General features: G+C 34.1%; 1 protein-coding gene across 1 annotated transcript; it reads left to right on the top strand.

Moving 5' to 3' along the window:
• Positions 1 to 68: 68 nt before the first annotated feature.
• Positions 69 to 8499, top strand: LOC124442049. Its single transcript, XM_046992568.1, has 7 exons — positions 69 to 177; positions 284 to 667; positions 3391 to 3672; positions 4834 to 5118; positions 6364 to 6659; positions 6982 to 7247; positions 7889 to 8499. The coding sequence occupies exons 1-5, from the start codon at positions 123 to 125 to the stop codon at positions 6564 to 6566; spliced, it is 1209 nt and encodes a 402-aa protein (XP_046848524.1). The 5' UTR covers positions 69 to 122; the 3' UTR covers positions 6567 to 6659; positions 6982 to 7247; positions 7889 to 8499.
• The last annotated feature ends 5820 nt before the right edge of the window (positions 8500 to 14319 follow it).

The raw sequence follows: 14319 nt of genomic DNA, 5'->3' as shown, positions 1-14319 counted from the left end.
GCTTTTTATCAGTTGATCTTTCGATTCTCAACATAAAATGGAAAAGCGATGAATATTTTCATGAGTTATCTCGTGTACTGCAATTTATCGATAGTCTATCTTGATGACACGCATATTTTGAAATGGGAGATTGTAAGATCGCTAAAGCGGTTCTACGCAGCTTTGTTCTTTTCGCAGGTAATTATCGCAACGAAAGCAAAGCCGTCTGTTTGTTTCGGTTTGATCTCGTATTTTGATAATGAATTCAGAATGGCAAACATTTCGACGTTTTTCATAATTGTAGGAATCGTTCTTTTGAACGCGGCCCAATACGTTAAGAATCTCGATTGCCCACCGGACATTCTTCGGCTCATGGTCGGTAGCAAGTTAGAGTTGAAATGGCACTACGAGATGAACGTTTCCTTTCGAGATTCTTGGAAAATAAATTTGTACGTCCACAAAAGCGACAGCAAGAGAAGGAAGTTAATAGAATTACATCGTGGTCATACAGAATTAAGACCAGGCAGCAATAGTTGGGCAGATAAGATGGATTTGTCGTACACTAGTGCAAAGATCACCGTTTTAAAAACGACGTTTAACCATACGGGAGACTACGGAATTATGTTCGTCCCGTTGAATAAAAGCAAGACTGACATTTTAACGAAGTACACGGTAGTGACCATTGTTGGTAAGTACGGCAAAACTATACGCCTTTGAATGGTATGCTATAGCTCAGCATTGGTTTTTGGCGATGTTCATTGATCAAATATAGTCAAGATCAGTCAGTGTCGTGAGCATGGTCGTGAACTACATGCAGAGGTTGCTCTTGAAGCGTGAGTGCAAGGCTTGTCCATAGCTAAAGATATGGGACTAACATATATGAAAAGTACGAACGAGCAAACGAGAACTAGTTGAAAAATCAAGAATTAATGACAACTAAAATTATTTATTTGCCCGAGTTGGTAGACGCATATTTTTCTCTACATTGTTTAAGATGTCTCAAACAATGTCCCTTCCCCCTACACAAATATTCATCTTTTGTTGAATGCTTGTTATTATACTTCTTGGACAGAAAAGCTTTCATTAGAAAAACCGTTTTGCTTGCTTCTATCAAATTGTTTGATTATAATTAATTTGTCGAATAAATTACTCACACCGTTTATGTATAATTCAAATCAATTTCCATAGGTACAATAATGCTCGAGAATGATTTTTATATGAGAGGGGACAGTTTTGGGCACCCTGTAGAATAATTAAAAAGCAACAAAGACTGAATTACGTCATTAAGTTAAACATACGATTAAACTTATTAAAATTTTATAAATTTGAAAATAAACAAAAAAGAAGGTCTTATTACGTTTTCAATAATTTATTACACGTTCTCGGTATAGAAGCCATCCCGTTTAATACGAAGAAAATTTTTTTACTTTTCGAATGTTTTTGTATTTATTCACTGGGAAAACGACAAACGGAATTAATTTTTTAAAGGAATGCGGAATTATTTAGCAGAAGAATTTTGTTGTGTATTTTTAATAAAATGGATATTTTTTTATCTACGCAAAGTTTAGTTTCAACTGACTCTTTGTAACTTTAAATTAAGACTTCATTACGTTTTTAATTATTGATTAATCGCAATCAGCTTTGCAAAAACGCACGTCCAGAGCTCTTGTTTAACACTTGCATGGTCATAATTAGCTATATATTGTCGAAGAAGCGCCTACACGTCAATCTTCAATGGATAATTCTTAAAAAGCCTTTTGCAACAGAAGAAGTGAGCTCAAATTTTTACAGTTGCGTAAGCTTTGTAGCAAAATTACTCTTGCTAAGTTCGCTTCATTCTGCAGTTATTTTCCTTCATAGTTGTTCAAGTGAACGAACAGAACACAAATACATATTTGTACGCAGCTGAATAAGGTTGTGTTAGATTTTCAATTGCTTGTTTCTTTTTGAATACTTCGGATGGAAATCTGAATTTCGCTTGATGATTTTGATCTATAATTTTGAAAAGAAGAACTTTCAAAGTTTTAGGTTATTTGATGGCAGTTTGATCAATCGTTGTGAACTGAGTCAAGTTTCAGACACAATGGAAAACAGTTGCTATTAGGGTTTGGGATCCTGTTTTTTTACAAAGAGTTTGAAACCGTAATAGTTCGGTAACAGCTACTGAGCGTAATAGTTCGAAAGAGGTATATCTTTAACACAGTTTCGCAAAATTTTGACTTCAAATGAGAAAATCAAAGAAATTAGCAACTGCGGCATTGATAAGGCATTCAGTATATAGAAAACATCAAAACAGTTTATTTTATGATGGCGTATCGTGTGAAGGAGTCTCAATTTTTCTCCAAGCAATGAATACGTCATTATTTATTTATTGATAATTACGTTTTTTGACAGTTTCGAGAGTTAACTCATCCGTTTGCCAGCGTGAGATTTTTCATTAACAAAATGAATATCATCACGATCCTTTGCAAATGTCACAAACAATTAAAAAGTGAACAATTGTACGTGATTTGATTCCATTCACCCTTAAAATTTCTGCTTTACCTGTATTTCAATGTCATATATATATACAGTTAAACACTTATATACACGTGCAGTATATATTTATACTGCACGTATATATGCAAGCGTTTGTTTGCTAAGCGTTTCCATTACTTAGCACTTAGCTAGTTACATTAATAATCTAAGTCGTGATTTACTATGATATTTAATGGGCAAAAATGCAGATAAAAATACGAATCAGATGTAAAAGCCTGATTTCAGGCACCCAATTATGAATTAGATAAATTGTTTTTGATGATAAATTGTTTTCCGCGAGCAACATGTTTCGTGGAAATTACTTGCATAAGGAAGAACTTGAAAATGAATCGAGTGGTTAATTGTTTCAACACAGCTTTATTATATGAAAACTGAAAACTAACCTTTCACCCATTTTGATATTCAACGAACTACAGCATCTAATTACAAAAGACGCAATTGTATGCAAGCCTGATCTCTTTAAGAATTAAGATTACTATTTTAGAAATTGAAAGTAAAAATTTTCCTCATTTTACAAGTTGCGTCTGTGTTAAGTTACTATAGCTTTTAAGAAAGGCTTTGCAGAAATTTTTTAATAATCATCCCTTATAGGATTAACTTGAAGAACAGACTGTAGGCACGCTCCTATACAGTTTTCGTTGCATTCGGTTGGAAGTAGACTGTATTTCATCAAGATAAAACTATATATTATGTTTGGAAGAATGCATTCTGTATCAGTGTAGATTACTCACACTCGCATCCACTGAGTGCGAGTATGAGCAATCTACACTGACTGTATCTGGTAGTATCTTTTTGCGCATCTCATATCATGTACGAGCGTAAATCTTTGTGTTTTGTGCTCAAAAACTTAAAATTGACCATCTTTCCGTATAGACATGCTACTTGACGAGGAAAAATCATCATTTGTCGAAAAGACGTGGATAAATGAACCGGCCGAGCTGGTTTGCGCCGTGAATCTCAAAGATAATGCAGATGCTCCAACGTTCAAATGGAAACACAGTAAAAATGGAACTGTGACAAAAAACGTTTTCAAGGAAAGAGATAGAAGTGTGCTAAAGGTGAATGCTCGAGATGTAAATGATTTTGGAAGTTACAAATGCCAGATTAAGACGGTACACACAAAGATAAAACACAATATGACTCTGAAAAGAATCGGTAAGTTTACAACAAAGGCAGCACGATCTGATCATTTCACAATAAAACCTGCTTTTATGAGCCTTTAATTATGCTTTCAAGTTTGTAACGAGAAATGAAATACAAAATAAGGATACAATTCGCGTCCCAAGTGGCTAAATAAGGAAGATACAACCCATGCCCTGAATTTACGAAACCGTCTTTAGACTAACCAAACAACAAAACCAGTAAAATTTTTCCTCCAAAGTTCTTGGTTTTTAGACCCAAGCTTTAAACTGGCTAACCGTTGTAAGGGTTTATTGGTTACTTTATGATCAACTAACAAACTTATATAACAATGAAACTGCCTGATATTAATTATTTCTAACCACTTTTCTTCTTATGACCGCGTGATGTCTTGGTGCATGACTTACCTAACCATCAATTTGAGAATTTGTTTTGACTTTAAAAAGTCTGGCATTCATAAGATAAACGTTCAAGTAAGAAGATGAATTTGAAGGTGTTTTTTCCAAAAGGGACACACAAACGAAAAATTATGAATGTCTTGATACGTATACTCGGACACCAATGATATCCCAAGCCCCCGATGATTAAGTGACTGCAGGATACAGTGTGATCTTGCATTTTTAAAGTGGTATTTTACGCTTGTATTTTTGTATAGAAAAAGAGATTAGCTCTTCACCTTTCAAATAATATATTTTTTCAATTCATAACAATCTGAAATAGCTAATAGAATTGAGTGCAGTCGATGAGGGTTTTCCTATACCATTTTAAACAAAAGCTATGAAACAACAAGTTTTACTGTCGATTCTGTGTCTCGTATCTGTCCTTGATTACCTACAACACTTGTATTCAATTCCAAAATGTGGAATTCTGAATTGAAATTGCTATTTGAGGAGTACTTGATCATTTGTTATTGTTATACAATGAAAAACACATCATTGGAAAGCTAAAGCCTGAAGAGCTTCTTTTTCATCGATATGTAAATATATGCGTAAAACAAAATATCAAATGCACGATAACTGGGTAAAGTTCGATATACTTTTTTCATAACTGCATATGCCACAGGTATCATTTAACTTTTGTACACCTATCATTTGTTTGTGTATGTAAACACGTGACATTGCTTATCGTTAATGGAGAACGTGCGGTATTTAAACTGGAATATTTCTGTTTTATGAGAATACCCCGGGTATCCGACCGAAATCGTCTTCTCCCGCAAAAAACTATCGTGGCTTGCACCAATGCGATGGAAGTCGGTGTTTTCCGTGCAGTATCTAATAAACAAACAAAAGAAAAATTGGATGGAAGTTGGTCGGACTTTGGAAAAGACTGTTCACTCGAAATCTCTGTCAAAGTTTCTACCACACGGCGTCCACTTCTGTTGCGTGCGCATATGCATCAACGTCACAACAACGTTGCAAAACAAGATTTGTTCTCCGGGCAAAATGGTTGAAGACTCTCCAGGTTTGTGCACCTCAAACGATGACGAAAATATATTTGACGTCGGAGGTGTTTGTGAAAAACTCCCGAGTATGTGCAAGCTATCAATCTTAGGTCTCGAATTTGTGTACTGATCTGCTCTTGAGTCCTCTCACATATCTCCACTCGGTTTCTTAATAAGCCTGGGCAAACAAATGCAGCAAATATCTTTCATTTCTTACATGACAGTGCCTATGTCACCCTCAGAGGAAATAATCTACGTCTTATAAAATATATTTCAAATGTTCTTAAAATAGTCAACTCCATCTGAATAGATAATTTCCCTTCGAATGATACGGGCACTTTAGGTGAAGCCAGATTGCTGAAAAAAGGTCTCCACACTATTATATAAAGCTTTGGCTGTAAAAATCTTTGTCAACATCATGTAGCTTCATGGCCAGGGTAGAACTGGGTAGAACTTTTCTTAAAATTTAAAATACAATGAATAATAAACATACCTCTTGTTCATACAGGGGGTGGGTGGACTAAAAGTATTTCCCCAAATAAAATAATTGTCATAGGTTCGTATTATAGTATAGCTCGTCATTCTTAGAGAAACCTTAATAAAACAAAGTCTTACTGTCGAAGAATATACGCGACAAAATGTTAAAATCGTCAACTATAACTTTGACGATTAAAAGAAAAAGGAAATTTAAGAAATGGGGTTTTTTTGACGTCATGTTATTGTTTTCATGGGCTGAAGTAAGTGCCGTGTATTTTGCAATAAAATGCAACTGTTTTCGTGTACGGATCTTTTATACCTTGGCTCAAAATGCAGTTGACGACAAAGTTTTTTAGCTCTTTGTCGACTTTCCTTTAGATTTCCTAACAGCTTTGTAACGACCAATATTATAAAGTACCATCTGGTTTTCGAGAGAACTCCAACTATCACAGAGACAGATGATTTTATTATTTTAGCAATAAAATTTTCTATTCGCCGACTAAAGTAAATCCGTTTTCAGTCTCTTTGCGTATATGCCTGCATTCAGATTTTTATGTAAACATGAAATTTATTGGAGGATACCCCTCCCCTTGAAATTTAACAATCTTCTGACATATTATCATGTACTGTCTATGATCACAAACTGCTATCTTCATGCAATCCGAGTTTTATTTTGAATACCAAGAGCAACCTTTCACACGTATTTAGCTAGCATAAAGACACAGCACAGTTACTGTATTTTATTGCCGAAGGATGAATTCATGTAATTCTGCTCGTAATTCTAATAGATGTATCACCTCCGTCAGCAATACATTTGACGTACCATGGTAACGAAGCGATACTAACATGGTCTCGGAGTGATTATAACAAGAAAGACATACTTGGCTATGTAGTGCAAATTTTCCACGGCTCAGATTACAGCAGCAAAAGTATGACATTAAAATATCTGTACGAGAAGCCAGAAAGAACGAATATGTCATTACGAATGTGAAAGACATGGAAAATGCCATCTTTAGGGTGTGCATTCGTCGTTCCCTTTGCCTCTTTGAAGAATCATGCTCCGAGAAAGTTAGCCTTTCTTTAGGTAACTGTGCTATTTGGCCTTTTTGTAAAAAATCTAGGCCTGATGTTGTGCTGTTTATTATCTTTATAAAGCTGTTAAAAAAACTTGTATGCATGTCTGTCCATTCGTACAAAATATTTTTCTTTGTTCTTACAATATTGATATCTTCTGGCTTCGACATAGAATAGGATTTAGCGTGAATGAATGTCTCTATGTGATGCGCTATAGCAAAAAATTTAATTTTGAATGATTTAATAAAATTACATGAATGTGGCTAAAAAATTTAACACTTGCATAGTGCGTCGATCAACCTTGTAACAAAGCATTTTTATTCTCCGCGCAGTTCTTCCGACACAGCCAATGGAAATCAAAATCGAGTTCCATAATAAAACTGAAGACATAAAAGTATCCTGGACACAACCTCGAAAGCTTGGTAAGGAAACTTGCTGTACATTGTTGAAGTGCAGAACGAAGCAGGTGCCACAATAAAGACAATGTTCACACTCGAGCAAACCGCTGTACTTAAGTTACCATCGAAGGTACATTATGTCAAAGTGTGTGCCAGAAGCGACGTCAATGTTCTTCACAAATCTTGCTCCGAAAGATATTGTAAGTTAAGTCTTTAGGTAACTAGACGCGATCAAGCAATTTATTAATCACTCGTGTGTGTTCGAGAAAAATCACCATGCCATTTACCGAGATTTAATACATTGTATGGTATCTTATTTTTGCAAATGATGTCCCCATGAAAAGTGACAGTGCATGTGTATCAAGAAACTGCAATCTTGCTAATAATTTGCATAACAACCATGCACCGCCAGTAGCATACCACTGCAAACATGTGACATTTTTACAGTTTGGAATTTTAAAATCATTGTAATTTCGTGCGCTGAGTAATTTAGAATAATTCGGTGCAAATCTTGTTATACCGTATGGTAATAACCATGCAGTTTGATTGTAAATGGCTCAACAAAACACAGAACAATGAGTATTTATTGTGCTAAATTACGTACAATAGCAAAGTAGGGTATTAGCTACCAAAGTGAGAAACCTTTCATTTTACAGAACATACAAATTGATTCCATATATGAAATTACGCTTCCTATAGGGGATCAATTATTGCCGAATCATGTAAGCTCTGAACATTGGTGATTTCAAAGAGTTCCAGTTTTTAATACTACCTGTTTAAATAAAATTGTAGAAATTTTATGAGCTCAATCTTTTTTAGTATTTTTTTCGATTTTTTTAAGTATTAGGAAATGCAACAGAAGAAGGTAGCGTTGTTGGTTCAGGAAGACATTCAACAATTTGCTGTGAAAACATGATTTTTCTCATCTCGATAATGATCGCAATTAGTATTTGCTAACATCCCATGCACCAGTTGGGCTTGGCACTATCTCCCAGCTGTCTCGTGGATGGGCTGGAACACCTATAGAATGAATAAATAATAAGGAGATAAAATTCGAGTGAATATATTTTACATATACTTTTATAAAGTAAAAATGTTCACACAACCTGGCAAATCATTAACGAAATACACTCGGTCATGAAATATTGGTAAAATGATAATTTAACCAATCTACAGCAAAACTAACTTTTATGTTTTTTTTATGTAAGCTAGCTATATATTTCAAAAGATTAAACATATAAGCTAATTCTCTTAGCTCACTAGCTCATTTTTCTGCAATTGAGAAACGACTATAACTCCTTTAAAGGCTTCAATAACGTCAGATATAGGTTATAAGTGAAATTAGAGTGATAAATTTATGATCTAACAGGTTCTTGTAAAATCGAAGATATACTTCAGAAATTCATAATTATGTACTTGGAATCAAAAATTAAAAAATTCGATGTGTAGTAACTAGAGTAAACATGCACTGCTTGTAAATCACGTCACGAAAACATTCGCCTCCATTTTTCCAAGATAATAGACCAGGGCCAATTGAGATTAAAAAAGCAACAACTGAACTTCTAAGTATAGAACCAGTTTCCCGAGAGTACATAGCTAGCTACATAAAGTGGCAGATCTATTGAAGGTCAGTAAAATAAACTAAAACAGCTCATCAATGGTCTAATTATTATTCAATTTGGAATACCTGATAAAGATTTTCGTTGCCATTTCCTGGAGCATCAAAAATTAAACGATTCATTCGTTTTCCATGCAATTAACTCGGGGGCATTCAATCTCAGCTATTGTCGAAAGAAATTAATTTCGCAGACGGCAAGAATAAGAAGCATGGAGGCAATTCGGTGAGTTGCTATCGTAATATGCGAAATTATATGGCGACAAGGGAAGAGACATAAATTAAGAGGGAAAATTTATCTAGGTTTGAATATCTTGGAAAGGCATTTTATAGTTTTACAAGGTTGTTTTCCAACCAAGTAAAAGCCGCTTAAGACGCAAGTGCGTTTTATGATCTGGCATAAAGATGAAATCGATCATAAGTCGTGATCATTGCGAAATAGATATAGCTTACATACTGTATAATCGCCAGGAAAATTTGCATTTTTTGCTTTCCATGCAAGTAAAGGATCACAGCAGTAACTGTTGATCAAACAGCATGGTTGCGATCAGGACATTAAGAGAAATTAGAGGTCAAGTAAAGAGACTGGAACGCATGTCTATTTTTTATTTACAAGCTGCATGCTCTTATACATGAAAGATTTAACTTTGAGATGAATAGATGAGCAATATTCGATTCAACTGAAACAAAGACTTTATCATGCTGAGTTGTTTCGTGACAATTTGAAATAATTTTAAAATGTTTCGGGCTGTTTCAGTTATATGGAGATTTGTTTTGGAAAGTTTTAAATATATAGTATAAATATATATACATAGATACGAAAAATTTGTTTGTGATATCCTACAAAGGGTTCATGTAAGCTTGTTAAACCACCTAAACTGAAAAGTTATGGTTTTTTTCACTGAGAACGAGGGACATTTTGAAAATTTCACGAGTGCAATGCATTAGCTACATAGTGACAAAACCTCCTTCATTCAATGACATAAGATATACATTACACAAAGCAGATGCCTTAATTTTTTAGAAAAGCAGTATAAGCATGTTGCTTATAAACTCATCGCGTTCTTGCTCGTTATCGATATTGATTCTGTGTAATTGTGTCACTCTTAAACATAAATTCGTCATCTTCATTATTGTAACCTCAAGTTCTACTTCCAATGTCTTTTCCACAGTGACACCGTCTGTAAACATTCAACATCGATAGTGCTGCTGATGTCTCGTAAATATTACCTTTCATTCTTGCTAATAATTTTTTTTGACATTGAAATTTCTTTTCATCTCATCCACTCTTCCTCTCCCTTTTTCACATTCTCCATTGCTCAGAACTATTAATTGAGAGTAATTAAAATCCACACGATTTTTATCTCTACTCCTTGTGCCCTCCCAACTACACACTTGCTCTCATTTACACATGCATGTTTTCTGTCTTTTGGCAGAAATTCATTCTCCCCTTCGTAGGGCATAACTTCCCGCCTCTAGAATACATTCTTCTTACATCCTAATCTCATAAAATGTGACTATATGTTATTCTCGAACATCATAGTTTATCTGTGAGTTCTGTCTATATTCATCCAATGATGGTTAATAGTTGCATTAACTAGCCACATAACGCCCTTAGGTAATCTAAAGGGGGCGTACGTAAACCCGCAAATGGGCGTATGTAAATATCAGAGTACAAAGGGAAAACGCAGCAATAATTTAATTTTTAAGACAGTCGTCAAGTAAGCTATTTTTATTTCGTTCGGTGTGCTAAAAGTGTTACTTCTCTAAAGTCATCCCTGAAGGATAACTACAGTCCCAAAAGTTCAAGAAAGAATTATCATAGGATCCCAGGTATAAAGAAAATTAATGAAAGATGAGTTCAACTCCACAGAGAAACGATGTAAACTATTCGGATGATGAAAAATCAGAATATAATAGCAAGAAAAATGAAGCGTCTTTTTACAAATGCTTACGTGACAGTTGGGTTACAAGTATTGATCGCATTCAGCATTTTTCGGTAAATATGAGAAGTGAATAATTATGTCGTAATATAATGTCAGTAAGTAACATTTGTAGTTTGTAGTTTCACTTTTTGTCCGAAAGTATTTGTTCGCTATTTGTTTGTGGACAGGCCGTTTACAAAAAACACGCAGAATATTTGCCAATTTTGGTTTTGTAAAATAAGAAACTACCGCAGTAAGTTTTAAAGTCCAATCATTCTGTGCTGCGTTCATTGTATAGATGAATGGCATTATGTCACCAGAATCAGGGAACACACAAGAATCCATGAACACACCACAACTGACAAGTACTCGCATATCTATCGACACCATTTAAAATCACCTTAATGGAAAACTATTCGCTGTCTTGCTTTAAAATCACTAAAAATCAAAGAAGCCCTTCCCATTAACAAAACTATAACCCTAATCTCAACGTTCAAGTTTTTCGTTTCAACACTATATTCAGTTTATTTATATGTACTCATAATTGTATAAACAATCACTGTATCATATACATTTATCACATACATAACACTTTTTATTATACTGAAGACGGCATCGTGAGATATTGAAACATATTTATTTTTTTAAAAAAATGTCGTATTTATTCAATGCGCATTACGATTTTATAAATGATTGTAATTAAATAAAATCCCAGCACTTCAAACTTCTTTGATCCTCTTTCAATAACACCATTCCTGGCTGTTAGGTTTCACTTTGTACTCAAATTTCATTTTGCTGACATGCTTTATTTTGTGGTCGAGTGTAAAATACCTTCATCTTCAATAATTCGTGAAGAAAATTGGCTGTATTGTAGCACAAACAAAATCGCTTTCTTTCCCCGTTCGTGTTCTTTAAGGAACCCCAAACGTTTTCCAGGGAAAATTACAAATATTCGACTTCTTTTGTACCTATAAAACAATTTTCCACTGTAATTTTTGTTCAAATCCCCAGGTGGTCAACCATCTTCCAAGAAATATGCGCGTCTTGTAAGGGTTTATTATAGAAATACTATCGCTTTCGGTTGTTCAATAGATATGCGACAATGAGTATAAAATCTTATGATCAGGTGATCTCACTGATTTTGCCACAAAAAATGCTTGTTTTCAAATCTCAGACCTTTTGCATATGTCCTGCTTTGATAAGTTTTGTTGGCTTCGTTTTGCTATGTCTAATCTGTGAATATCAATATCATTAAAAAGTGTTGCCTTGGCCTTGCATCAGTTGATTATGCACGAAAGTCCAGAAAAACAATGAAATAGAAAATTGAAATGAAGCTTTCAAATTTTTTTTGAAGAGTGGATATTAGCTATAAACGTTCTATAAATTATCTGTAATTCAGTCTGTAATTCTGTATTATATCGTTTGCTACTTCAATACTACACTTCTTTACTGTTCTCATTTCAGAAAGTAGAGTTGAAAGATCTGATCGGGACGTATTTTTTTTCTCGCTTATAAAAGCCTGTCATAAGCGCGAAAGCATCAATTCAGTTGACATTCTCAACATTTTTAACAAATGTTGTGATCCCGACAAGGATGAAGAAATACAACTCGATCTGAGTTGTCCGGTATGTATTCTTTCTATTCCCAACACGCTTCACAGGATATGTAAATGCATGTTTACATCACAGCTCGCACCAAGAATCCTTTAAATTCGTCTGTTACTATTGACTATATAGCTGCATATTAAAAATCTTTACTGCAAAAACTGATCAGTACAAACATAGCAAAAACTGCAAAAACTGATCAATATAAACTAGCCTTTATAAATACTATCACAATTGCCGCAAAAACGTTTGTTATATTGTTGTGAATGAGAGATATTTTTATTCCTTGCAACCATGTGATTGCTAGTTAAGGTAGACTAATAGTTCGGTAAGTTTTATACCTATAACAGTGAACACTAAGAATGTTTAATTTCTTATTTTCAATTTTATGATAATAGCAATGCCAACATATTATAGTAGAACAATTTGCGAAGAAAGCTATGCATGAATAATATAGTTCTACCATACTTACACAAGTTATACATAGGGTTTTTTTAAAAAACTCTAATCCAAATTAAAATCAAGCTTTCGCTGGAATTTGAGCACGTTGATTAATATGTTGAACGCACGCTTGCGTAAAATTGAAAGCGACATCTTAACTTAAATGCATGTATGTAGGTGTGATTTTTGTACAGCTTGTAGGAAATTTAATTGGCACACTGTATGGAATACCATTCATACTTTACAATACATTCGCCTGTATGCTAAATATGAACAGACACTATTGCTCTTAAGAAACGTTTTTAGCTATAAGGTTGAATAGTTGTAATGTCCTAAATTTTTTTCAAATCTGATATGTTTATGCTTCATTTAGTGGTCGAAGAGAAATTTGACTTTGAAAATACGCTACTGCACTTTACTTAGTTTCATTGGTTTTTCTTAACATTCATCATTTTCCAGAATTCAACTCAAAATCTTAATCAAGATGTCGGAGAATGTGATAACTTACCAAAAGTAAGATCTGATGCGAATATATAAGAATACATTAAAGCATCATTATATTTATTCATTACTTTGTCAAAGATGTCTCAGAGTTCGATATTAAGTCAGTTTGATGAAATTGTCTTGAGAAAATTATAGAGATGCACGAAAATAAACTCCCGACTTCACGCAGCCAAGAAGAAGCCGTCTATTCGATGACTTGTGTCGTATGAAATTTAAGTTCACCCCAAATCATTTTACATCATTTAACTTCGCAAATTAGGAATTTTACAGTATTCATTGTATCATTCATGGCGTTCTTAATCCAACCCTCTAATGTCATGTAGCACTTTATGAAACAAAGCAAAATGAACGGATTCCACTTTGCATTTTCTTCGTAGGGAACCATGCTAATTTGCTTCAATACATTGCTTTTTTATCGTAGCTTTCCTTGCAAGACTCTCGTACTTGCCGGAATTCGAATGATGTCAAAACACAGGAGCTTGGTGCATGTGCAAATGATGCTGCAGAAGAGGTAACTGCTGGTTTTATGTGTACATAAATTCTCAATAATCATGGGTTTCTAATTCAAAATAGTAATTTACACTGCTCAATGACTTTTTTGGAACTTAATACCATAAGTACAATGCTTTTAATCATATTTTTATTTGCGAGCTCACATAATTTAATGTAGTAGGTCATTAACTCAAGTTCCTTTTATTATTCTATACAGGTAAGACAACCCAACAGAATGAGCAACATACGCTTAGCTTTCCTGAGTTAGGTGGCTGCTATGTGGTCAAGAATTTATGGTATATTTTTGTGCTATGTAGGGCATTGTTTGCGGCTTCCAGATTATAGGCTAAAGTTTTTCATATTGTATCAGTTATATTTTTTGAAAAATGATGCAAATTAAGCCCCATTATAAACGTTTTGCTTTTTAAAATTTGCCACCTTTTTGACTACTTTTACTAGTTTGAGAAGGACGACATAAAGCCTGTTGATGGCTCCAAGATGCTAAAACCACACATTATTGGACCTGGAAAAGTTAATTTTCCCACTGAAAAGGTAACACTTAACCAAAAATATCCATGGCCCAACCTTAATGTAGCTTTCTCCAAGAAAATATAACCAATGTCTTTGGCAAAATTTCGACTGTATAAATTTGCGTAAAAATAAAGATAACGGATCGTAATTAATCGATGAA

Source organism: Xenia sp. Carnegie-2017, unplaced genomic scaffold (assembly GCF_021976095.1).
Source record: "Xenia sp. Carnegie-2017 unplaced genomic scaffold, XeniaSp_v1 HiC_scaffold_1, whole genome shotgun sequence".
NCBI lineage: Eukaryota > Metazoa > Cnidaria > Anthozoa > Malacalcyonacea > Xeniidae > Xenia > Xenia sp. Carnegie-2017.
This window is presented reverse-complemented; position numbering and strand designations above follow the sequence as displayed.

What these genes read in the sequence shown, in the direction of transcription:
- LOC124442049 (XM_046992568.1), top strand. Translation starts at nt 123, where the DNA reads ATGGGAGATTGTAAGATCGCTAAAGCGGTTCTACGCAGCTTTGTTCTT. An exon ending in CACGGTAGTGACCATTGTTG is followed by an intron (nt 668 to 3,390) that starts GTAAGTACGGCA and finishes CTTTCCGTATAG; the next exon opens with ACATGCTACTTGACGAGGAA. An exon ending in TATGACTCTGAAAAGAATCG is followed by an intron (nt 3,673 to 4,833) that starts GTAAGTTTACAA and finishes CTGTTTTATGAG; the next exon opens with AATACCCCGGGTATCCGACC.